We start from the raw sequence: 26,743 nt of genomic DNA, 5'->3' as shown, positions 1-26,743 counted from the left end.
TCCCTAGCACGTACTAAGGAGTAGCAGGTTTGGAGAGACTGACCCTTGGGTTATAATCCCAGCTGTGTTTTCCTTGACTGTACAACTAGAGCATAGCCATTTGCTACCTTCCCACTGCCAAATAACCAGCAATCATTTCCCCCATGGTTTGCCAAATGATATCTGGTGCTCGAGTTTGATTGCTCTTCTTTAGTTTTCTGTATAATCAAAGGTTTAACAACATGCCTCCAATCAGGAGGGCCCTCCTCTACCCTGGAAAGGATTTTGCAGTTCAAGGGCACCCTGAGCAACACGTTCTTCCACAGCTCTGGCTGTCTTGGCACACTCCCCTTAGAAGCCTGTGAATGTTGACATTCTGCAGGCTGAAGAGATACCAGAAAATCTCAAGACAGCATTTTGCTCCCATCAGCAGCTGAAAAACACACCAAGAAAAAGGATCATTTCTCTCTCCTTCCTTGATAGATCATCCACTCTGCAGCCTTTTTCTGTTTAGTGGGTAGCTGTGCAGCCACCAGGTAACCTCACAGACCTCCCTGGCCTTCCAGAGGAAGGAAAGTTTTAATTTTTTTTTTTAAGCAGAGTTGTTTCATAAGAATTTTAGATTGGCATATCTTGAACTAATTTTCAATTCTTACAAATATTTAAAAATAAAACTGCCAACATTCCAACAGCCAGATCAGTCCTACAATGCAAGTTACTAGTGTCAGGATGATGAGCACTATTAAAAAATTTAAGAATAAGCACAAATTTCTTCGTAAGGGTAAGTGAGCATCTCAGTGGAGTGGTAACATGCAGCTCAAAACAGCATGAGTGAGTAAAATGCTGTGACAGCCAGTCATTTCCCAGCAAGGACAACTTTACTATCTTTTGCTTGTAAATCTACACTAAAAGGAAAGCACAAAAACCCCGCCATGACAAAAGGTCCAGACAGCTCCAATCCCTCCCTCGCCCCCAAAAGTGTTATTTCTATCAACCCTCTATCTGCTTTGTAAAACAATTACTTTGGATGTTGTCAGATTATCAATCTTTCTTAAACAGAACAAAAAGGGTATGTCACTTGTCAACCCAGTTTCAAAACCTTCCAAAACTTAACAGAACTCTGTTTTTATTAATCCTTGTCTGGATATATTTAATCTTTAGTCTTTTACACCATACTCACCTTTAAATGTCTAGCTAAGAACCATACAGGACCTCTCAAGGCATATGGAGAGGTTCACATTTGCTCTTTTATATACTTCTAAGTAATTCATACAAGTTTTTTATATGCATATGCACAAGAGTCATATTTCTCTTGGTATTATTTGGAGATATGTTTTAACTAACTCACCAAAAGACACATCAGTGTAGGTCAATAAAAGTAATCACTAACCTTTAAGCAAGGCACTTTTAAAATAAGCATGTAAAATGCACAAGTACAGAAGTTTCTTTTCATGCTTTTGTCCATGAACTTATGGCCTGGGTGAAAACAACCATGACTCATTGTGATTAGGACATTCATTATGAAAGCTATGATTTGATATTACATTTTTCTGAACTAACACTTGGTTGGTCTTCAACTGTTGACCACCCCTCCCTCAAATCAGTGGATTCTGCTCTTCAAGTTTATTTACAGGACCAGACACGTGCCCTACAGCTTCAGTATATCTTCATCATGTCATTGTACAAACTGATTTTAAACATGTCTAACAACCAATCAATAATCTCATTTGAATTTTTGGGATCATTACCAATATTTGGGAACATAGTGACAAATATCAACTGATTTAAAAACACTGTTCTCAAATCTCAGACTGGGAGTGCTGGTATCTCAGTATTATTCCCAAACCAATGTATTGCATAAAAAAAGCAATGCCATAAAGAGCAGAATTAGCTGCAGACTGTAGAAAATCCAGTGATTAAGGAGTTGGCTGCTAAACTCTGCCTACAGTTGTACACAGAAGATCCTGTCAGAGCTTTCTCCTATTTATGTTACTGCAACTGAAAGGAAGGCTAATGAAGGTGCTTGTTTCACTGCTACTTGTGAGGCTTTTATTTCCAACTTCAACTTAGGCTCCCTGATCTACACCAAATGTGCCACAACGAAAATTTGAAACCAATGGAAACTGCTGTAAGGCCCAAACAACCTTAAAAGCCAATTTCTCATCCCACTTGAATGGGAAGGGGAGCACTGCTGACAGATCTACTGACTCTACAAGCAGTAGTGCAAAGATTCCACGTGGAAGACACCCAGCATGTACACACTTCTGCCTTGAAACATTTTGCCAGTAATTCTTATAGTCTACCAATCCCAGCACAAAGAAATATCATAGCAGACAGTGTAAATTGTTTTTTCTTTAAAGTAAGAAAAAGAAACAAAGCACAACTCATCAAAACAGAAGGACAACCTCCTTCTGGCTGGGGAACAGCTGGTAGTCAACAAGCTACTATTCCCAGAAGTGTCCTGACCTCATCACCAATAAAGGGCTTGTTTTCAGGTTCCAAAACCCGAGTACAACAACTCCTGTGTATGGAGAAGGTACACACAAATAATTGGGAATGTATTTCAGAGCAAACCATGAAGAGGAATGCTTCCAGTATTCAGTTAGAAGTGAGTCATCTGGCTGAACCCAGCCCGGCTCTTGGGACACTCCCTGCAGGCACTTCTACCACATTAAGCATTTCTCTCCCTTTTCTCAGACATGACTGCCGTAACAATTTCCAAGCACTTATACAGTATCTTTGATGAATTGAGGTTTTTGGATTAAGCTTCCACACTTCCACACATGGAAGCTGTCAAACTGGAGCCTTCCTAACCTTCCCCAGGAATGACATACAATGAAGAATACTGCCAGTGGTAATGGCATCAGGAAGAACAATGTTTTTTCTTCAAAGTAACTTTTCCACTATAAGCATAAGCTTGTAATATTAATTAAGGCAAAAGTATTTCAATCTGCACCTATGCTTGAAAAAAACTTTTATTTCTCTATAATTTAATTTTCAAAAATTAAAGCCTCTTTTGTAGGCTTCCTGTTTCCATAATTCAAAATCAGCATTTATCCTATGACTGAAGAAAGTTGTGAGAAATGAGAGAAAACTGAGACAAAGCCAGGTAACAAGAGCCAATGGCAAATGAGTCTGTAAACATACAGAACTCCTTCCTGGGAGCCACAAAGGGGATGCACCATTCTTCTATCTTCCTTCCCCTTCAGCAAATACTGTGAGACCTGCAGACAGGAGGCTGCTCTGGAAAAAGCACCAACCAACCCACCACTGCCAACACCACGGCATCAGGTCAAGCACACATGCCTGTGCTCTTGGAGGTGAAACATTCCAGCCTGGATGATGAACTGTGAGGAAGCCAGGCAAGTTCTCGTATTTCCCACTTCACCATTCAACACATTGTTTCTGCAGTACTACTACTGAAATGAGAGGGTATGAAGCAAATGGAATGGGAAATGAGGAGAAGGAAGGACAGTCTCTTCCCTGTGGCAGCTGAAAGTTGTCCAGAAATCTTCTCTCTAACCCTACACCAAAGGTGCTACACTGCAATGGCCAGAGAACTCCCCGGGACACCAGAGAGGTTATTATTACAATGAGACATCTAAAGACAGCCATGAGAAGAGGCACTAAGTGTTAACCAAAAAAAAACTAGGAATCCCAAGGGGGAAAATTTGATTGTGTAATTAAAGGCTGTATCCCAACACAAACGCACAAAAGGATACGGCCTTGCAACTGTGCAAGCAATGACATTGTTTCCTTCTAATATCTGAATAGGAAACCTTGGGCTTTGGAATGCAGTTTCAATGCTATATATTTACATGGTGGTGATCATATAATAAAGGACATTTGCACATAAATTTCCACCAGATCTCTATATTGCTATTAGAGCTTTTCATTCCATTTTCAGAAATCTGCCTGCTCTTCATGTAAATGACTCACAGCTGTGTATCTGCCACACACTAGTAAATAATTCTAGAAAATATATGTGTGTATTTAAGTTTAGAGAAGCATTGTATAAAAACATTTTAGACAAACATACAATTATTCTATATAATCAAACCCAGTTTTAAAAGTAATTACCTATGTTCCCACAGAATTTCTGGTAGCTATATATCAAAAGCGAAGTGATCTTAAAGCCGATCAGTACCAAAATATTAACATTTCTTTAATTTGCCATATCACACATAAGTAGCAACATTAGTCTTAACAAATAAGGATAACACCATCCTTTAACCTTCACAGCACAACAGTAACATCTGATTGTTCAAAACAACTACAGCTGTATGGACTCTGATCAAAGTCAGTAAAATTACACAGGGATTCAAAAGATCTGCCCATACAGATCACTTTAAAAAGAAGCAGAGTCTTCACGCCATCCTCCAACTATTTCTTTGATGTGATAGATTCAATATGTTCATAGCCAATCTGGTGCACAAGTTGCTCTTCCATGAAGGAATCTCAGTGATAGCGAGGATGAGATCAGAAGGAAGAGGGAAAGCTTTTGGTTCTGTCACCAGCACAGTGTGAGATGGAGGCTGCAGGGTGGGGACAATGTGGCCTTCAGCTGCAGAGAACTGCAAATATGCTCTGCACATCAGAAAGAGGCCTTTCAAGTATATTTAATTCAACTTGCTTTTAAAGTCACATTTCTTTTCATAGTAGCCCTGCACAATTTTCATGATACTGATAAGATCTTGATCCTTTGAAAAAACATACAATTAGCAATCTTTTCCAAGGGCTCACAGACCTCAATTATAATCTGTTTATCTGTTTTGTCTACACAAAGCTTGTATCAAACATGTCCTCAGAATTCTCCACAACTAGTAAAACATGCATCCCTTACTGCATTCTAGCAGCACATTCCAACCAAACCAAAACACATCATAAGGTCTTTTTTCCTCTCCTCCTTTCTGGACAGTTATCAACATTTCTTTCTGACCAACTGACCATTCCTGATCCACTGTCCTGCAGCAAGAGAGTACAGTATTCATCACTTTAGAGCAAATGACAAGAAAGTCTCTGATATAAGCACTGTGCCAGAACAACCCAAATTGTTTTATGTAAATCCTAAGATCATTCAGTGCAGGGAACAAAACATGTAAGGGGAAAAAAAAGTACAAAACTTCAACAAAATAAAAAGTTAGTAGCCTTTTAGATACCAGGGATACAGGTCAGACTATCATATAATGAAAACAAGAGTCCCATCTACACTGATTTAATTAAAAGCATTTAAACCTATATTTTTAGTTAAGTTGGAGTTACAAGGCTGGAATACCTTTAAAATATGGTCTACAGACATTTACAATAAACTCCAGCAGGAGCTGTTCCCAATTTTCTGTTAAATCTATGTATAGCTGAGAATGATGAAAGGAAAAAATAGCATTTCCTAACAACTTCTGCTATTGACCTAAGCTTTTATAGATGCATGTTTTAAAACAACTGTTACCCTAATTCTGTTTTATGAACCCATGTATAAGAGGTAAGGTTGCAGCTTTCTGTAAGCATTTGACAAATTATTAATAAAATTAAGATCCATGTCCAAATTTTGTAGTAGGACTACAAAATGTTATCAACATGACCACCTTCAATACTTAAACCAAAGTTAAGGTAAGGAACTACTCTTTCACATAAAATTTTGGAGGCACTTGAAGGCACAATGAAGTTAGCAAGAAAACTTCTATGGAAGAGGACAGAGCACAGCGCACACGCAGATGGAAAACACAATGGGAACTGTATTTTTTGTGGGAGATGGTGCAACATTCTTTAACAGAATAATCCTGCCAATCCATAACCCTAAGGCAGTTTTCTTTCATAACTGAAAATGGATGTTTTCCCTGGACTTAACAGCAAGTCTGGTTTCTAGTCTATTGGCTTAGATGAAACAGATAATTTGCACTTGCTTCCAATCATTACAGTGTTTGAAGAAAAGATTTAAACAGTCACAAATATGTTTCCACTTTGCACTAAGCATCATCATATTTGACTGATTTTAACTTTTTATATAAAATTTTATACACTTATTGTCACAAGGTGCCCTTTATGACAATCTTTTCATATTTTTCTCCACACCGGGAGAGCTAAAATTTTAATGCACTTTTCACATAATCACATCACTGTGTGGAACCTGGATGTCAGAAAGCACCAGTCTCTCATGAGACTTGCAGTAACATCAAAACCTGGCACTCATGCATCACAGATCCATCTGCCTCCTCAGTGAATGCCTCAAAACATCATACAGCTTGGGCTGTAACATTTATTTCCCATAATGTGCTCCAGAGGAATCCTCTATAGCTGGAAGTCAGTCATCCGTGGTGGCAGAGTTTCAGTAGGCAGATCTCTCTTCAAAAATCTGATGCTGGAAAATGCAATTAGGATGTAAGCTTTGTCTCTAAAAGCCCTCCTCTGTCCTTCTCTGGTGTACTGGCTGCCACCAAGCGCCCAATCTGGAGCTAGGCTGGGGTGTTCAGATTGGGTTTTTTTTGATGCTGAAGATTGCCATGATACATCAAAATCAAAAATGAAGCAAGAGTGGTAATGTCTTTGGCAGGAGAGCGGGTTATGAAATCCCTAAGTGTTCTTTCTTTGATGACTAGATACAGAGAGGTGAATTAGCAGCTTGTCACATGTGTGCAGAAGAAATTAATGAGTTCATCAAAACCCAACAAAACTTCTCTTCCTGCCTTTTCTTCTGGGAGCTCGGGGATCTTCAGTATAATTTCTAACTCTACTGAATAGAACCTTATAATCATGATGTATGTAAAATAAATAGCAATCCTAACACAAAACTAAATCTAGGCTATTCTTTCTGAAGTTCCCTGTATGCCAATAAATATTTGATTACTACAGAGATAAAAGAAGTATCTTGCTTCCATAGTCAAACTGTTTTTGAGTACACCTCAACCTTACCTTCAGCTAAATGGAAAGCTAATTTGAGCACTTAACAACATACTGGGGACATCTTCCATATTGAAACAAAAGTCAGAGAAATGTTTTTTAATAAAAAGTCTGAAAATAACATTTACATTATCCCCTTATATTCATCTTGGACCAACAGGACTTCCTGCTTATCAAACCAAATGGTAACACCAGCTTTAACATATGGCACACTTCCAGGCTCTGCAATGCACTGGATCAAAAACTACATGTGCTGCAATGGAAAAAAATGGATGCTTCTTTAAAGAAAGCCTCTTTAAAGATATTTGAAGTTATTTTAATTCCAACAGGCTCAATAGCCACATATTCCATGTCTGTAATGTTCCCAGGCACCAAAAATAGAGCCCAAAAAATTACATCAAAACACTGAAATGCCTGTTTTTATATGGATGAGCTAACAACCAACCCCTCAGATCCTTCAGAAAAGGCAGCTCAAATCCCTTGTGCTGTATTTTTCATGTCCCCAAGAGTGCTGAAGCCCAGGAATGCTACCTGCCAGGCAGTCAGGCTCCCCTGCTCCTAGAGAAACCCAGCCCCTCTGGTCGGTGGGAAGGCGAGGCAGGCGCAGGCAGTGTGGGATGCTGGGCCTGCCCCAGCAGGTTCCAGCTGGGCACACCTGAGGGAGTGGCAGTGCCTCTGTTCCCAGGCACAGCACAGAGCTGCGCTGCTGCTCCCGCGTGGGCAGGGACACCGAGCACTCGTGGCCTGTCAGCACAGCTGCACACCTCTCAGTGCCTTTCAGCAATAGCTCTTCTCTCTTGCCAGCCTTAGCAACAGGCAATGAAGAATGAACTGAGTTAAAGAACATGATTGTACAGGGTGTTTATTCCAAAACATTTCCCTAAGCATGCAATGAAATCTGAATTATAGCACAATTTTAGGTAGCCAACCTGTTTCAAGTAGAAGCCCAAGATCAATACAAACAGGGTAAGAATGAGTTCTGACAAAATCTTTCCTTATACATTTGGTTTATGTCCTGGTATTCCAGATGTAATACCCTAAATCAGCTTAATATTGTAATCCTCAAGTGTAATCCTCAAGTATAGCAAGTATTTTAGTACTAAAACTTAACTTCTCCTACTCTCTTTAATTCAAGAACATATTTCTATACTTCTAGTACAACTCTGTAGCGTGTACATTCTTGTACATAGCAGGTTTTGTGAATTCAAATTTGAAGGCCGACACTACAGAGTTGTGAGTTAAACCTGTCTGATATTTTAGAAACATTCACAGTTAGTAAAAGTTTGTGTTTGTCTGGCTAATACAAATTCAGACAATGCCTGTATTTTGCCAAAAGGTACACATCTGCTCCAGCTCTTGCTATCATGGTTTAGAAGGAAACTGCAACATGAATGTACATGTCCTGTTTTCCCATTAATCCTACTTACTTACTCTCTTATTTTCCCCAATCATCATCTCTACCTGGCCATATTCTAACTTTAGCAAATGCTTTTTCTAGGACTTGAAAAATATTTTAGAAGTCTTCTGTAATTTGAAGATGACAATAATCATTACATTTCTCTATACTCTAGCATCGTACTGGTTGGTCTTACCAGGTGTGTCCCAAATGAAATGGTTATCAGGAGGAATTGAGCAATGAAGCAGAAAGTTGGGATCAGACAGAATTCCCCCTCCTGCCTCGCTCCAGGGTGCCTGCAGAATGCTGCGAACAGCATCTCCCCTTCTCCTGCCCAGGACTGCTGGCAGTCTCACTCAGTCTGCGTCGGTGTCTCAGAGTCTCAGTCCTGTTCCTCACTCGGTCCCACCCAGCACAGGCCATCCCTGAGGACACTGCTCACCCTGTGTCCCTGCCGGTGAGCAGAGAAGAGTGGCAGAGCAGCTGAACCTCTCCTGGTTCCTGCAGAAAGCCACCTCCCAGCTGAGAGGCCTTGGCAAGGGCTGTTTCCCTCTATTGTCCTTGCTTAAATGGAGATTCAGATGGTTTCCGGTTCTTCTTCTCTTTCTCTTTGAGAGAAGAACCTCTCTCTCAAAGATTCTGCACAGATAGGAGATGCAGCTATCTGGGGACATCCTGAAGCAGAAGGAAATAAAGGACAGAAAAGGCTATGGGAACCTGACAATGCCTGTGGGGAGGAGGCAGTGGCAGGGCCAGCATGCGGCAGGGCAGGAGCTGACACAGTGAGAGGCCCAGAGAGGAGAAAGGCTTTAACCTCCCGAGGACCCCAGCAAAATCAATAACCTCCTCCACCACACAGCTTCTGTTTCCAAGGCACCAGCTGCAGTGACCTTCTTCAAACAGAAAACTGCATCTTGTATGATGGCACACAAGTGCACCTTAGATATGTGTAAATGCATTTTCTTTTCCTAAAGGAAAGAAAAAAAAATCTAGAACTTGAAATATAAAACAAAAAGAAACTTAGATTGTGTTTCTGGCTCTGACACAGAACAGCCCGATCTTAGGTAGGTTACTTTGCTTCTTAGTGCTTTATGTTAGCTAGTTATATAATGGGAAAAACAGTACCTCCCCTAACTTCAAAGGTTATTCTGATTACTTTAAAATAGCATGAAGATGAAAAAGGCAATAATGATAAATAGCAATCCTTAGTTTGCACTTATGCAAAAACCCTCTACAGATCTAAGTGCTTGATTTCAGATGAAATACAGACACCGTTTGATGTTCAGCTCTTGCAGCACAAGTGCCAGCTCAGGCATCCCTTGCCTCCTACTCCCAGGTGCTGTTGCAGCCCAGCAGTGCCCAACAGCTGTGCTGCACAGCCACAGCTCTGCTGAGCTACAGCAGCCAGCGGGGAGACCAGGGGAGGAGGAAGGACCATATCTGAGGCAACATCCCTGCCAAAATAAATACACATCCATCAAGTACAAAGGCTGGCATCAAAGCTATCAATTCGTGTTACAGCTGACTTCACTTGTATAACATGTTCTGTCTGCCCTACAGTAACAAACTTGTTTCAAACCGGGAATAAATATTTCAACACAAATCTGAATAGGTCATGAGGAGACATTCCATAATCCTATGGAAATGACTTGCAAACGATGTTGGAATCTGCATGATTGCTAGATGAACTTCACAGACTGAATAAAACAAATTGAATGATATGGCTTCTGTAACTCTTCTACTTTAAACATATTTTCCATAATAAAAACTTTCTTAAATGAATCCCTGAACTGGTCACAGCCCTGAGTATTGGTTTCAGCCATTTTAATGATGCTGTACAATTAAACTGTAAGTCTAAAACCTTCACAAGACACTTATTTACACAGATACTGTAGAAATTAGAATGGAAAAAGGAGTCTTTTTGAAAATGAATATAAAGAAGTCTTCTGTCAATCTAATTTACTCAAATCCTGACCATACCATGAAATCCTATTAAATGAAAGGCAAAAACCTCAAGTCCCATTAAGTAAGTAGAAATCTTTTTTTGCAAAACAAAAAAAACCAAAATTAAACTTGTGACAGACTCCTTTCTGACAGGTGTTCCTGCTTTAACAAATCACAAAACATATGCAGTCACAGGCAAGGTTCTCAAATGCTTCTTCTGGTTCCCAAGTGGTCACCACCAAAGCATTTCTACACTTCACTGAAGACACTTTTAACACATCCTTGTTTGGTCACTTGAAATTTAAGACACCCTCAATCACTAATCTAGATTTAGGAATATGCAACTCTATAAGCCTCCTCAAAATGAAAATACATAAGGAGGACAAAAATGAGGATTTATGATTGCAAATCAACTCCATGCTTTCAGCCTTAACTATAGTTTCATAGTTGGGGTTTTTTTTCTTTTTTTTCCTTGCTTATTCCTTCTAACAACTCACAGGTAATCACACCAGTTATGCCTCTAAGAAGATATTGTCTTATTATTGTTTTAGACAAGAGTCCTGGTTTCCAATCTATCCTTTAAAAAAGGAAATCCAAGTGTTCCCTGAGTTCCATGATGCTTACACAACACACCTCCTACTTTTCTTTCTAAGCTGCCATTTCCTGAAAGGTTTCAACAGCTGGAAAGGTCTGTCAGGAGCCCAATTCACTGCAAAAATGTATGAAGTTGTCAAGTACTTGACCACATTTCTACCAAACAATCAAAAGATAGCTCCATTACAGGCGGTAGCTGATGGCATTTGCAAGAACACATCCGCTTCTCACAAAAAACTCACCTACCTGTAACTGCTTCATTCCATAAGCATCTAGAAAGAATGGAAAAGCCTGCCTTCCAATCTCATTTCAAGGGCTCTATCATAACACAGACTGGCATTGTGGCAATAGCACTTTTGGGAATAAGACATAACCCACTACAGTTATTACCAAGACAGTGCAAGAAATTCATGTCACGCTTCTGGCATCAGATGTGCTAGGATACTCACCAGGTTTGGCCTAAGCACTATAAATGCCTAAAAAGTGGTAATTTCAATTCTTATACAGGTAGCAAAAACTAGAAGAAGTTCTAAGTTTACCTGCTTATGTCCACCTACCAACTCACATGTAAGTGTGCAGGCACAAAATGAACATGTCCTTGATGAACATTTAAGTGACAGATGATCTTAGCTAATCAAATACTTAGTGCTGTGTCCCCTTATACAACAGGAAACGTTTGTTCCACAGCAATCATGGCACAGTGACCACACAGCCAGAGTCTTCTTAAATGTAGGACTGTGCTCACCTCCACTCCCTGCTCTGAGTAGTCTACTACAGACTATAATATTACACACCAGCTCAGTGTAGGATCAAGCTCAGCAGAGTTGGGAGAACCTGCTCAGACTGTTATCTTTAGTACCTTACTTCACTTGGTCTATTCTGGAACATCTAGTGAAATCAAGAATTCACAATTTATGAGTTTCCCCTCCCTTAGCAATATTTAATTATTATTGTCTTCATCACAGGTATCTAACATTTTGAGACTATTATGAAAATTTTCCCCTCCAAACACTGAAATCTCAAATTAGTTTCAAACTTTTTCCTTGATGCACTCCCTCCCACTGCTCTTACTCACTATTCTCTTCGTGCCAGACAGAAGTGTCCCATTTAACCCTCCAAAGCTGGCCAGGGAAAGCCTGCACCTCCCTGGGCTCTGTGTGCCTGTGCCAGCCCGAGCAGGGCTGGCAGGGCCTGGGGACAGCAGCCCCAGAGCGCCTGGCACAGTGCTCAGAGATGTGTAATGCTCCTGCCTGCAGTCTGCACTTATTTCACCCACACACAGCTCCAGTTTGCTCCAGAGAAGCCATGAATGGCTCTGCAGCTGGGAGCGTCTCACCCAGGGTGGGCAGGGCTCTGCTCACCCAAACCCACAGTGGGGGGCACAGTCCAGCCTCACCTGCAGGTAACAAGGGCAGGAGGGGGCTGCTGACCCTGCTGATATGGGCAGAGAAACTCAAGTAACTCTTCAGACTCACTGAAAAAGCTTCTCAAGAAACCAGTTAAAATATTTTCTACATGTTCATCTGTCATTGATTTCTGTGGCTTTCCATGCCTTAATTTGCAGTAAGTTTTCACCACGTTCTCTCTGCTTGCCCACAGCACTGTGAAACAGCAGTGTCCAGACCTGCATCCAAAGGAAAAACACTGCTCAGTGCAATTCACTGAGGCTCAGCATCATCCATTTTGCCTTAGTCACTGCAATTATATCATCAGAGAACAGAAATGGAGAAAAACAGAACCACAGTTTGAATATAACCAATTTGTGTTTGCTGCAGTTTGAATGTCTACCCTGTCAGGAGTTCATGTTGGTGTGAATGTGGGTATTTTCTCCATGCTTAGGGGTTATTTTGTCTGGTTTTTCTATTGGGGAGCAGGGGGTGGATTTGGGTTTTGCTTCTTTTTGAAGTTTTTATGTGTGTATTATATTGGTTTTAGTTTTCTTAAAGAGAAAAATCCCCCAGGTCAAAGGAATACGTATATAAAAACTGTGCTTCTGTTTTATTACACTAGTACTAATTTATTGGGGTTTAAAGCTCTATTTCTACATGCATCACTACTTTTAGAGCACGTTAATGCTTTAGCAGGAGAAACAACCAAGCAAAAATGATCACAGTGGCTCCATATAGTTGGTTCAGCTGTTTAGAGCACCTATCAGCAGTGTATTCCTTCAGACAGCCACATCAGCTTGTGAACAAATCAACAGACAGGGCACTGAACCACAACTCAAAGAGAAAAAGAAATAAGAGAAAAAAGAAATATTTTTATTTGGCATAGGGGGGGAAAAAATCACTTTCAGTGCTACAGCTCCAACACTCGTATTTCCTGTTCTAGCACTATGAAAGTGAGAAGTGTTTTCACACAGGATGCAAGGATACCTTACACCCTTGCTCCAACTATATATAGCTTGAAGTCAATACCAATGTCTGGAACAAGGAATTTTTTGCTAGTCTCAGAAAACACTTACAGGCCTGCAAGCAGATTCTAAATGAGCCTCATGCCACCAGGCCAAGGGAAGGCAAAACTCCAGGCCAAAGTCAAAAGCTGTATGATATCACTCACAGGTACTCCAGAAGATTTCAGGAAATAATAATGCCAAGAAACATATATGCAGTATTTTGTAGGCTCAACCTTTCAAATAAATGCATTAAACTGTAGTGATTAAACATTTGAGTCCACCTCACTGGAATATCAAAGGAATTTAAAAGAACTGGATCACAAAATCATATCTCACTGCAACTTGATATTAATGTCTTAGAAAAAGAAGTCCTTCCTCACATCTCTCAGAAGACTACAACTCTTTCTACTTCAAAATAAGAGAAAAAAGCTAAAGCACAATTTAAAAATAAAAAAGCAAAGGTAATGGAAAATCTTCACACTTCCTTCTTTCAGTACATTCCTTGCCCTTAAAGATTGAATTCCTAACTCTCCCCGCTCAGACATATCTATACAGCAAATGTTTTTCCATTAATTGATTCTGCATGGAAGTATAGAACACAAACTGAAACAGGGTGAAACTCAGTAAGTTATATTTTAAGGCTAATTAATACATTGACTTCTTTCAAGTTAAAAAATGTGTTACAGAACAAAACATCTCAGTATCCCAAAAATAAAACACTGGTAAATAAACCAGAACTTCTGAGAAAGAAATGTATGGACTATCTAAATAAATCTGATGTTTGGTTTTTGAAAGATCAATAACCATTCTGATATTGAAAACATGGAAGCTAAAATACAACAAAAAAATCTGCAGACCTCAAACAGCTGACATGAAAAATGAGATCTCCTACCACACAATTCAGTCCAAATGAGAATTGCAACAAGGGAAAAAAAGGTCTCTGTTGCACACAAAAATAGACACAACACTTGGTGTCCCAACTGGAATGCTTATGTATTAGTGTCCATAGCAACACCTTACCATTCATTTTATTTATTAAATATAAACCAGCAAAAATAATAATAGTGAATGGTATACATCAACAACAGCTAATTCAATACATAAGGAAGAAAGCAACATTCCCAAACCTATCAGAGAAAACAAAATTGCAACATGACTAAGAAAAGTAACACCGCAAAATACCAAGATAAAATAAAAAGACAAAGAAATACTCAGTATTGGTATACAAAAGTAGTTATGGATTGAGGAACTCTATTCTTTATAACTTCATTTAGGTCTCCTTATAACTTTTTCAGGAGCTCAGCACACCCTAGTCTGACCTATTAGCCACAGTAAGCTTTCTTCATTATACAACCAACACAAATGTAAACAGACTTTGGTATCAACTTGGATCCCTGTTTAAGTACAATTACATCCACAGGACTCTTCACCAAGATTTTAGTGAATACACTGCCATCATCTTCCATTTGGACAGCAACAATAGGAGTTATTCCATCTTAGAAATTGCAGCTTTGCAAAAGCCTGCAATTGGTGTATAATCAGGGGTAACACGACCAGGAGCACAATGATTGTACTGGCTCCCCTGGATGCTCTAAGAACTCTGTTTTTCAAGCACGAGTGTTCTGTTAGCCAGAAAGCAAACAGATCACCTCAGGCAACTTCAAAACAACCCTGACATTTCAGTTCTTCAGAAATAATGGAGATATCTATAGCCAAGATGACATATGTCAGGAGCTAGATGCCCAGTTACGAAACTTCACATTGAGAACTCCAGAGTTAGTCACACGTTCACGATCCAAATACTTGAGGCACTTAGCTGATTTGCCATTCACTCTTTAAATAAGGATGTGAGCCTTTCCTTGTAAGGAAAACTAATTTAAAACACTGATCCCCAATATCCATCCACATGCAAAGATTTTGTCTGATATGATGAAAGGATGAAGGGAAAGAGACAATCCATAGCTTCTAACAAGTATAGCTCCTAACCCTTTTTACACTCCCAACAGAAGGTGGTCCACCAGCACAGCCGAGAAAGAAATCAAAGCCACAAAGAAGAGTCTTTTAGTGCACATACACAAAGATAGCACAGTCTCAAGTTCAGGCTCTGGCTGCAGCACCTGCAAGCCAGATCCAACCCAGCACAGGGCTGCCTGAAGCTCTGCTCCCTGCTTTGGGGGCAATGCTGCCATTTCCACCCACAGCCTGCTCTGCACCAGCCTCTGCTCCACAGGAGCCACCTGGCAGCTACCTACATAACTCCAGCTCTTTTGTCTAAAAGTAATTCAAGTGTCCTTAGAAACAACATCACACTGTTAAAAACCAAATGCTTTATTTACCTAGAGCTCCTAGGATCGTGCCAGATTGTCATTAGCATTTTACCTCCAGATAGCACTCTCTCTGAAGATACACTGAATGCTATATCACAAGGCAAGGAGCCAGAAATCAATGTTAAGTAATGTATTGGATTTTCTGGACCACATTATTTTTCAGATAAAGGAAAAAAATCAAAAATGGCTCAATAAGGAAACGTGATTAATGAACAATTTTGAAGGGCCAACATATTTTAAGTGTCTGTCTGGACTTTCAGTCTCCTCTGAGGCACTGTGCTGAGCTATAGCTGCAACTCAGGTAAGACTGAAAAGCAGCTGGGCTAACAGGTTATTCTAAGTCAAATGCCAAGAACCTAAAGCTTTCTTTAAATTGTATCTATTTCAAAACCATGACAGAGAATCAGATTTTTGTCAGCAATCTGGTACATAGGACAGAAACAAGTGAGGCTTACTAAAAATGTCTAATTAAGGAGCAAGAAAAAGACATGGAAGGTTTTCCATGATCCAAACACAGTTCTACACAGATGAGCCCAATAGCACTGAACACCAAATGACCCAATATTTATAAGTGATCTTCTGTTTTGCACTTAACAGCTCCAGTCCCAAGTCTGCCTCTTACTATGCCAGTAGTCTGAGGACAAAGACTATTACTGTGCTGGGCATAGGGTAGGAATTTATTTGTAGTAGCTGGCAACACCTAGCAGTGCTTTATAATCAAACTTCACAGAGCTCTTGTGCCTTTTAATCTTAACTCTATTCATTGCAAAACTGTTCAAGAAAACCAGAGCAGAGCCATGCTAAAAATCCTGAGGAATGCTCTGTGGGTAACATGGCAGGACAAAGGGGGTTGTGAGAAAGTGTTCACAGCAAGCCCAGCCGCTCCAGGCTGCCCAGGGAGACACAACTGCAGTACTTTGAAGCTAATGCCCTCTGTCAGGAGCTGGAGCCACAGAGCAGCCTGTGCACAGCCATTTCTGCCATTCCGGCTCAGTGCAAGGAGCCTTTAGCATGACAAGACAGGGAAAGCAGGAGATCAACACAGCCAACGTGAAAATAAACATTTGAAAAAGCACAGGGACACAGACAAGCAGAACATCCACAAAACATAAACAGTGTTTCCATTTTGTTTGGCAATGACTTCAATGTACACCATCTTGGCTAATTCAGTGAGTATGCTTTGTTGAGCAGAGTTACCTAAACAAAATTCACAAGTCTTTAAAGGAGAAATGCTTTCACAGAGGTGTAGTCTTAACTCCCACTGAAATATTAAAATTTACAGCACCCAGCTTTAAAATATTTGAGGAATAGCTACTGAAGCCTATCACCATTGGAAAGACTGTTGATCTATGTCACCCAAAAGCGCACTGATACGTCAATTTGCCTTCCAGAGAGCTCCTACCTATTTCTCAAATTATTTGTATTAAGTAGCAGTGTAGGGTTTGTTTAGAATAATGATGATATGGCATACATGTATTACTGCATATTGCAGCATGTGAATAAAGACATTAAAAGTGTAGCACCCTTGTCTTTGCTCCACTTTGCCTTGAGATGAGGTGAAACAATTCCTTATCTGCTACCTTTATTATTTACAGTCCCGCTTTCCACTAGTGCATTCTGAAAGAATATCATTCCTAGGAGCCTTATCTACTTTTACCTTGTGTCTGTAAGCCATTCACAATAAAGCCCCAATGCACACTGTCACAAAAGGTATCAGCTAATAATGACATTGAATGTATTATACAACACATCAAAGTCTGACAGTACACAGCATTCCCAGTAAATGGAAAGAGTATCTTTACTGTATTTGTATTACCCAAAGATATTTGCAGATCTTTAAACTCTTAGAAGTGCATAAAACATAAGCAAGTAACTTCCAGCTGAGATGCAAATTAGTGCCTCAGGAACTGCACATGATAACAGACTGTGAATCACTTATTTACAGATATTTGTTAACTTAAAATGCACGTTTTCACTATTACTGAAGATGGCAAAACCAGTGATTACATTACAAAAAATTTTTGTTTCCTTTCTTAATTTTAGATCTTAAATATGAATAAAATATTCGCTGTGGAGTACTAGAAACAAACAGGCTACTTCAAGGGTGACAAAGATGCAGATCAGACAATTGTACCAAACGAATAAGCTAGAAGTTATGCTCACACGTACTTGAGAAATTGAAATCTCTAAGGACTCAAGAAAAATACATTTAGCCCTCTGAAACAAAGCACAAATATAGCTCTAGCATTAACAAACACACTGCAGTGCCAAGATATAGAAAAAATCTCACCTCACATCCAAAAAAGTTTAGATTCCAGCATATTTTTAAGAGAACTTTGCTGAAGATCCTTGCTCATGGCCCTCCAGGTCACAATGCACTACTAATTCCTGCAGCTACCTTTCCCATCAAGTGTGCTCCAACAGGAGGCTGACAAAGCAGTAAGGAACGTACTCGTAAAAGGAAAATAATTTTAAAAAGAGTGTTTGGGTCTTGGGTTATTGGTGTCTTTGTAAAAATAATATTTGAAATGTTTCTGCTTTTTCAAACAAACATGTTTGCTCTTTTAACATGGTTTTCAGCATTTTGTGGGTTTGGTGCATAGCAGAAATTTTAAAACATTTCCAAAACATTTCTATGTCAGTGCAAGTAAAACACTTCAGTTTCATCTTCCTGATTAAATGTTTCTGTAAGAGAAAAAATTTACACATACAGTTTTCTGCCTAAGTATGTTTTGCCTTCACAGCTAACATTTCATATGCAAGACTCCAACTTCACATCAAAGCTTTACTTTTAAATTCAGTAAAGATTCAAATTTAATCTCAGGAGACTATGATGTCTTAGAAGTTAGAACAGCTAAGTGCTGCTACCAACAATCTTTAAGAGATTCTGTTTTTGATAGATTAAGTTTTAATGGGAAACTGAAGTTACTCGACAAGCATTACCAGTTATCTTGAGAGACTTGCAAAACATTGCACTGGTTCTACAGAAGTTAAGGCTTTCACTTGAATTTCTGAATAACCTTCTATAGCAATTGCTTTAATACTGTGCTTCCTGCAAAAACTTTCACTTCTACTCTTTCTCCCCAACCCCAATCCACAACATCATCACTTTTCCCTCAGTTGCAATGACACAAGACATAGCCTTAATTAGCCAACATTTCTGAAATCTTATCACTAAGCATTTGTAGCAATGTGTGCCCAGAGTCACAGCCCCCTCCACAATAAATTAATTTCCTGTAACCAAATAAACAGCAAAAACCACCCCATGAAGCACTAAATTTTAGACAGAAAGGCAACTGAAAGTTCAGGAGGATACACAATTGTTAACAGCTGGCTAAAAATCCAATTATTTCATAATGAAGCCAGTATATTAAAAATTGCTAAAAAAAAGTCCTATATTTCACTTTCCCCCTCTATCAGTTGCTCCACATACAATCTCTTAAGAGAGAGACACGTACTAAGAAATCTCCATGCACATTCACCTGTATCTCCTTCAGCAGCTCGGCAACTTCATTTTCTACAGCACCCTAAACAACTTCCTCAGAGGCACAGTACCACCCTCTTGCATCAAATGCTTAACTGTCTCAAAGTAAATTTTATTTTTGTGGAGATATTTAGGCCCTTAATTACTGTCTTACTATTTCCTCCCCTGCCTTATAACACAGGGAACGTGCATTAACAACATAGAATGCCTCCTCACTGAAGGAAGAGGTGCCCCACTGACTCCCAGTCATTTCAAGGGTACAAGTTTTAATCCTTGTGTAGACCACTCCCACCTTCATCTTTTAAAACCTGAGATCTGCCACCTTGCAAAGGTTTGTCATTTCCTCTTTACATCTAAATCACCTGAAAACAAAAAGAATAATGCACATGAAGGAAAAAGTTTATTTACAGAGTGGTTTTTTAGATTAGGCAGATCAGAAATTAAAGACCAGTTTACACATCAGCTACAAACTTAGCTGCTCAGGTGCTGCAACCCAGCTGAAATAAATGCATTTCAATTATAAATTAATATTGGATGCTGTTCTCCAGAAAAAGCAGTTCAAGACAACTGAGAGTGAGGAGGGTTACAACTTTCCAAAATTAGCCTGACATGATCTAATTCAGTTTCAGTGGGAGTTAGATTGGGCCACGTGCCCACAGCTACAGGAGTCCAACTGCTGCCTCTGAAAAACAATAGTTAAATGAAAACTGTCTCATTACTACCATAATTAACCTGTCCTAGCCACATACATTTGTAATTACTTCTTTTTTTTAATGGTAGCTTGTGTCAAAGTTTCCACACAAGTCCATGAACACTTCAAGACAGACTTTTACATCCCTATTTCATATACAGAGCAAGAATGCTGGCAAAGAGAGGCAAGAAGGTTACTCTGGAAAGATAAGCTTGTTATCAGTGTTTCAGAGTGAAGAATAACTTCCTTGACTGTGTGAGGTGATCTCTTTCTCTCCACAACTCAGTGCTCTTATTTAACAGAGGTTTCCTAAATCCTCTAAAAATTGCAGCCACCATTTGCTGTTATGAGATGAAAACCCTATATAATATTCAACCACATGTACCACTGCTCAACTGTTGCTGCGAGGGATTTTTTCCACATATCACACAAATACATCACCTGTCACAGAAAAATACATTCTTAACACTCAGTTGCTGCTACATTAATTTGTTTGCAGCACCAGGAAGCAGCCTTGAGGGAAAAAATAATTAAAAATTGCTCTTTCATCTTGATGTTATTTTAATGTGAATGTTTCATTACAGCAATACATCTATGACCAACAAGAGAGATCATTTAAGTCTTTAGCTACATAATTTCTATTTAACTGGCTATTATGAATGATTGAAGAACTAATAAATTTGTCTTCAAAACAGTCTCAGAATTTAGGAAGCATTCTGTAGTCATAACAGGCAGATATTTAGCATGTCAAACTAAATATTTGCCAAGGCCAACAAAGTAAACACATCTCAAAACACTGACCCAGGAAGCCACAGTTGGCCCCTTTTAGATAGGGTTAAGGGGTATATGAATATACTGGCTGAAGTTCAGATGGAATATTTTTGGTCAATTTTTTTGTGGAAATATAAGATGGTAAAACCAATGAATCTATCCATGAGAGATTTATCACAGAAGAAGAAAGCACATATTTCCCTTGTCTTGCAAAAGTGCAAGGTAAAGACAGAGGATGAGTGGCTGTTTCTGAACGTCTGCATTTGAGCAGCTCCAGACTCCACAGGCAAATCTTGAAATGAGAAACAGACACCATTCTCCAACCACTACTTCTCCTGGTCTCAGGAAACAGCTATCTATCTTAATCTCTGCCTTTTTAATACCTCCAGACTGTGGCTTCTAGACTATAACACATCCTACAGTATTTGCAAAATTCTAGCTGGAGGGATTAGCAACCAACAGCTACTCAAATCTTCCTGGATTATCTTTAAGATAGAAGAGATGAATATTATGACTACTTAGATGTATGATTGTTTTAAATTACCAGCTGCACAATAGGAAGCAGTAAGGCTCAAATTTCAGGCTTCAAGAACCTGTTTGTCCTCAATCTTATATTTCATTTGTATAAAAATTTTGTTACAGGACAGCTTGGATTACACCCTAATCAAAGATAAATTTTAAAAAACCAACAAGCTGTTCTGTTCTACACAGATACAGTTGTGAGATAAATGTTTTGACATGCTAAAAACAACATTGACATTATCTTAGATGTTACACTTAATTTTTCTAATTGCTATATGTCAAGACCATGATAGTTTGATATATCTAACATGTATTAAGATCTTAATTTTGTCTTCTTGAATCATTTATAGTCTAGCTGTATCTTTCAACACACCACTGTTAAGTACCATAGAAAAATGGCAACCAAAAGATTGTATAAAGTAATTGGTTTATTCCATTATTTTTCTGGGTGGATTTGGCTCAAGGGCCTAACAGTATTTTGCTGTTTCCACAGATCCTTCAGACAGCTGCAAGGAAATATCTTTAAAAGAACAACTGCAATTTTCCTTAAAAATTCAGCTTTAAATTGATTAGGGTCATCAGCAAGGTCTTCGAGTTCCATTAGTTTTTAAACTACAGCTGAATTTCTGCTCGTCATTCCAGGAATTTTTTATTTTCTATAATTTTACTGGAAATGAGAAAAAAACCATTTACAAATACTTAGTTAACTGCTGGATACATTAATAATTGTATGAATTCAGGTTTCACATACTTGTACACCAGTCACCTCCACCTCAACATTTCCAGGATCATAAGTACAGTTCTAGGAGGTCTCATACCTTACTTTGGGCCATTCAAGAACCTCATTTATCAAAAATACAGATGAAAAATATTGCTCTTACAGTTCACAGGCTATAGTGAAATAACCTTCTGCAGAAGATTTCCCATGTGACTGTGACCTGTTCAATTTAATAATCTAAAAGGTCTGGAAACACAGATTGCCACAGCCTGTGCAGCTAACCTTGCTAATGTCCTCACAGCATTCTGTCAGCTATAACAGAAAGGCTGGAAGAGTGCCCCAGAAAGGTGTCTAGTAGCTAATACAAAGCTTCCCAACAATTCTGTAGAAACTCAACTTTGCCAAAGTAAGAATTCTGTACTTAACAGCCAAAATATAATCTTACAGCACCAAAATGGGTTCTGGAAGGAGCTGAGAGACCATGAACATTCCACCATTTGGAATGTGGGTCAGTAACACTGCAGGGGTCTTTGTGCTGCTGCCTCCCTGCTTTTTCACCCCTGCAGCTTTCTCAAGTATCCTGTACCTCCAGAGTGCTACCAGAGTGCTGGATATGAACAGCCAGGAGCAGCCTCATCTCTGTCAGATGCAGCAATGGTAGAGCTTCACAAATAAAACACCAGAGTGGTAAACAAGGCCATCCTTGCTGCTGGAATGGCCCATCTCCATCTCTCAACCCAGTCAAAGCAGACAGACAACTGTGCTCTGAAGCAACCTCCTTTGCTTGTGCTTATGCCTAAAGCCAAATTTGCCTATTATGAAAATGGAAGATGACACAATAACACAAACCAGTTTGACTCAGTAGAAATGTATGCTGCAGCACTCAATTACAGCTGGGTGAATTAAGGACTGTGTTACAGATTTAATCCACCCCATCCCCCCCATCCCTTTGCAAATCAAGATAGATCTTCCGGTATCAAAAAATCCGTTTAAAATTATTTGATGGTCTTATCGCTCAACAACGGAATCAATTCAGCTTGTAATTTTTATCCTTTGAGAAGAACAAGCACAAGTCATTTTGTAAGAACCTGGTCTTCCTGTTTTGGGGGCACAGAAAGGGACAAGGAATTACCTTTACAGCTGTTTTTCCTCCTGTCTAATTTCCCTGCACAACACTAACTCCAGTTACATTTGGGGATGACTCTTACCAAATTCAAGCAGAGTCTGTTCTGCACTGCACAGTGACACTGATGACAGTGACCATGGTGACTGTTCACTGGTTCTACAAACAGTACTGTCAACCAAAAGGCAGCATGTTTTACCAACCTTCTTTACCCATTCATACTGTACACACTTTCCAAGTTAAAGACCACTAGTTTTTAGCACACCAAACCAAACCCTCATTTTGATCCAACTTCCTTACAAATACCAGACCCTACAGCCCTTCTTGAAAGCACCCATGATAAGTATCAGCATCTTCACACTGAAGTTAATTCAAACACACTCATTCCTAAACACAAGCTATTCATTTGGCATTCTACAGCTGTAAATGTTATCCAATTACACACCTTCATCTCACAAAATACTTTCCACTGATAAAGAACTCTTGACATACAGAACAGTTGCGCCTCCATTTACATACCTAACTTTATTCAATTTCCCTTTCACAATTCTTATTTAGAAAAGGCTATCCAAATGTTTAGATTAGGCCACTAACTCAGCTTCTTTAAAGGTTAACTTTTGGAACACAGTGTAACAGCGTACCTGCTAATTATGATCTTGCTTCTCTCATGGGTTAAGGGGTCTGATCCCTTGCATTTATATGGCTGATTTGATAATAAATAACTGAAAAGAAAATTACATTGCTCAAACTAGTATTCTTTGAACATTATGTCAAAGTTAGCCCTTACCAGAGATATGCAAAATAAAGAAGTCAGATTTCAGAGACTGTTGGAGAGAACTGTTGGAGAGATACAAGACCAGTTCTACCACTCAAAACTCCCTGTGATTTATGATTGAACAGACAGGCCAAACTTTCCAAAGGTACCATAGTGTTAATGAAACCACTGGCCTCTTCTCAACAGAAGTCCTGAATCTTCTGAATACCTCCACAGGCTTATGAGGTCGAGCATCCAAATATCAAAACACAAGATTAGAGACCATTTTGGAAAATATAATCTATATTCAGCAGTTGCCAATACAAACAATCCTCTTGTAAGCATTTCTTTGTGGAGCAATGTGGAATATGAGTGTGACAAACTTCCTAAGGGAAAGCTCTGTTCTGTTTGCCATCTCTGTGACACAGAAAGGTCACAGGTTTCACATTTAACAGCAGCACAAAAAGAAGGCTCTTTCCCTAAAATCTTTATACCGTGAAAAGACAGAAACACAAACAATCTGACTTACTGTAAGGTGTTGTATCAGTGGGGTCAGGAGGTGGGAAGTTTTCTGTGAAGTTGACATTACACAAGTCTGTACTACAGCAGCAGAAGCGGTATGTTCCATTCTGAATCAAGGAAGGGGTGGTTGTAACTATACACTCTTCAAAGTGACACTCCTGTGGGTCTCCTATATGAGACCAGCAACCTGCAAAAAGAAGCAAATTACTTTTTTTTTTCCAAGTAAGTATAAAATTAATTCTACTGACTGGATAAACACACCTACAGAAATCCATACATTACCTGATTAAACATTACAGAGTGGGTGAAAACAGTTATCATAATTTGCTTGTCTGACTTTACTACCATATTTTAAACCAAAACCTGAAGAACTTCTTTTAGAACTCCCCATAGCCAAGGAGAAGAAAATGTGGACAGGGATGAAGGCCAATGTTCAGCTGTTGCCTTACTATGATAAAACCTGAATTTCTGAGCCTTCTAAGCAGAAATAGGCTTTTTCTCATCTCTCTGATACCACAGACCATATCACCATTTTCTGGTCCACAGACTATATGAATTGCAACCTAATCCCTTCCTTAGGCCACAAGACTGCATCTACAGCTTGGGGCTTCTTGCATAATTTTCAAAATTCTGCTCTTCCTCATTGTCAGCATCACTGGTCTTTTCTACAGGACCACAACTTATTGCCTGGTTCATACCAGGTCCTTTGTCCCTGCAGCAACTGTTCATTCCCAAGCATGGTCAACAGCAGTTAAATGTCATTTATCCGCAAATACCTGGAAGGGAAAGGGGCAGCAGTGGGGCAGAGGTGAGGAGTCAAGCTGCTCCCTTCAGCAGATTGCCCGATCAAACAGGAATCATGGACTACAACTCCACAGGCTATTTGTAAATACCAGCTGCACTTTCATTCAGTATTATACTACATTAACTTGCATCCAAGTAAGAAAGAGAAGAATCCCTGAGAATCATAATCAAAACATGTCTCCAGAAACTGCAAGGCCCTCCTCACCTCCTACCTTCATTCTCCCCACACAACAGCACCGAATTACAGTACTGATATCTGAACTAAAGCTGCAATTTCCTTTGTAAGCAAACATCCAATCAGTATGAATATACACTTTCTACTTAATAAGACACTTACTGTTATATTAATCATTACATCAATAAATATACTGAAATTCAAGAAAGCCATCTTCCTCTGGACATCCTATGTAACAAGAAATTTTAATGCTTCTTCTTTCAACTGCACATTGATGTCTTTGGTCTCTTTCAGAAGTCATTAATTTCAAACAAACTTTCTGTTCACATTTAAAATAGTTAAATGGAAAGTTTAAAATTATGCATTTTAACAATGTGCAAGAAATCTAGTTCTGCAGCTGTGCAGCTTTGGATGAGCTGGCTAGATCACAAAGAAGGGAAATAAGTAACAAAACTACTGCACTATAACTGAACTGTTACATACCTTGTTTTACAAGATGTATGTCTCCTTCTCTTGTTTTTTCCCAAAGTCCATAGCAGGTACTACCTTTCATGCACAAAATGGTGCCATTCTCCTGGGAGATTCGGCTCTCACTGATTCCATGGTCCTGCTGATAGGGGTCTTTAAATGCACACAGCCGCTCCTCACTCTGGGTAGCTTTAGCCAAAGAAAGAAAAATAATTTTTGTCAGTGATTCCATGCATAAAATATTAACTTTAATAAAGAGATTATTAAGGTCTTCTGAAAAGATACATTCAAAAAAGCTAGATGTGTAACTACAAGGCACTAGGAAACTATTCAGAAGTACAGCTCAGCAAACATCCAATCACAGTAAGAATTTGTAGTACATTTTTCAGCAACTAGATTTCATCCAGTTCTTTAACTCTCATCAAAGCATTGGCAGCAAAAAGATGCAAGATGAAGTAGATTGGTCTTTTGGGTAAAAGAGATTTTGAACTTAAAGTAAAATTATAGCATATGTAACTGTAAATTATTAAAAGATACTGTATAAAATATCTTCTCACAGATGGTTTATTTCTTTGATCATTCTTCAGCACTGGCCCCAAAGAAGCCATGTTTCAGCAAGGCAGACTTACTGCAAGAACACTGCTTCACTGTGTCACCAGCTGGGGTGATTGGCTAAGAAAAACCAAGAGGCTTGGATACATGTGTCTCACTTTTAAAGCTGTTATTATTCATTAGGAGTCAAAATTTGTAATTCTCTTATGCTGAGACAACTATAGATTGCTCCACTATTCAGGCCAGCATTCTGTCAGTGTTTCCCAGTTTATGGTGTGGCAGCAGTAATTAAAATAGCACAACCTAGCTGATTTTTCTACTAGTCTGGCAGAGCACATGTGATCAGTTGAGCTGCGTGTCAGCTCAGTGGGGGCAAAACTCTCAGCTGAGGAGAGAGAAACTTCTTAAGCCAGTGTAATTCAATCCCTTGCAGCTCCCCACACTCCAAGAACCTGGCTGGCAGTCCATGCTGCTCACCCACCTCTCTGAACTCTGGTCAGAAAGTCAGTTGCCTAAATTTCACATCTGATTTTTTAAAAAATCTCTCTGAGCAGAGTTAGTCAAGTTACTGAGTACAAAAAGGTCACACATGAACAGCCAGCACATGCTGCCTGCAGCAGAACTTGCCAG

General features: G+C 39.3%; 1 protein-coding gene across 1 annotated transcript in view; it reads right to left on the bottom strand.

Annotated features, from left to right (window-relative positions):
• Positions 1–26,743, bottom strand: part of BMPR2 (bone morphogenetic protein receptor type 2) — a 105,675-nt gene that overhangs the window by 27,616 nt on the left and 51,316 nt on the right. The window contains exons 2-3 of the mRNA XM_030952500.1: positions 25,577–25,750; positions 24,122–24,301 (exon numbers count right to left, since the gene is read on the bottom strand). Of these exons, the coding sequence (XP_030808360.1) occupies positions 24,122–24,301; positions 25,577–25,750 (354 nt within the window). The remainder of the gene's footprint in view (positions 1–24,121; positions 24,302–25,576; positions 25,751–26,743) is intronic.

The sequence above is a fragment of the Camarhynchus parvulus genome, chromosome 7 (assembly GCF_901933205.1).
Source record: "Camarhynchus parvulus chromosome 7, STF_HiC, whole genome shotgun sequence".
Taxonomy (NCBI): Eukaryota; Metazoa; Chordata; class Aves; order Passeriformes; family Thraupidae; genus Camarhynchus; species Camarhynchus parvulus.
The sequence above is the reverse complement of the archived record's forward strand: the minus strand, read 5'-3'. Positions and strand labels throughout refer to the sequence as shown.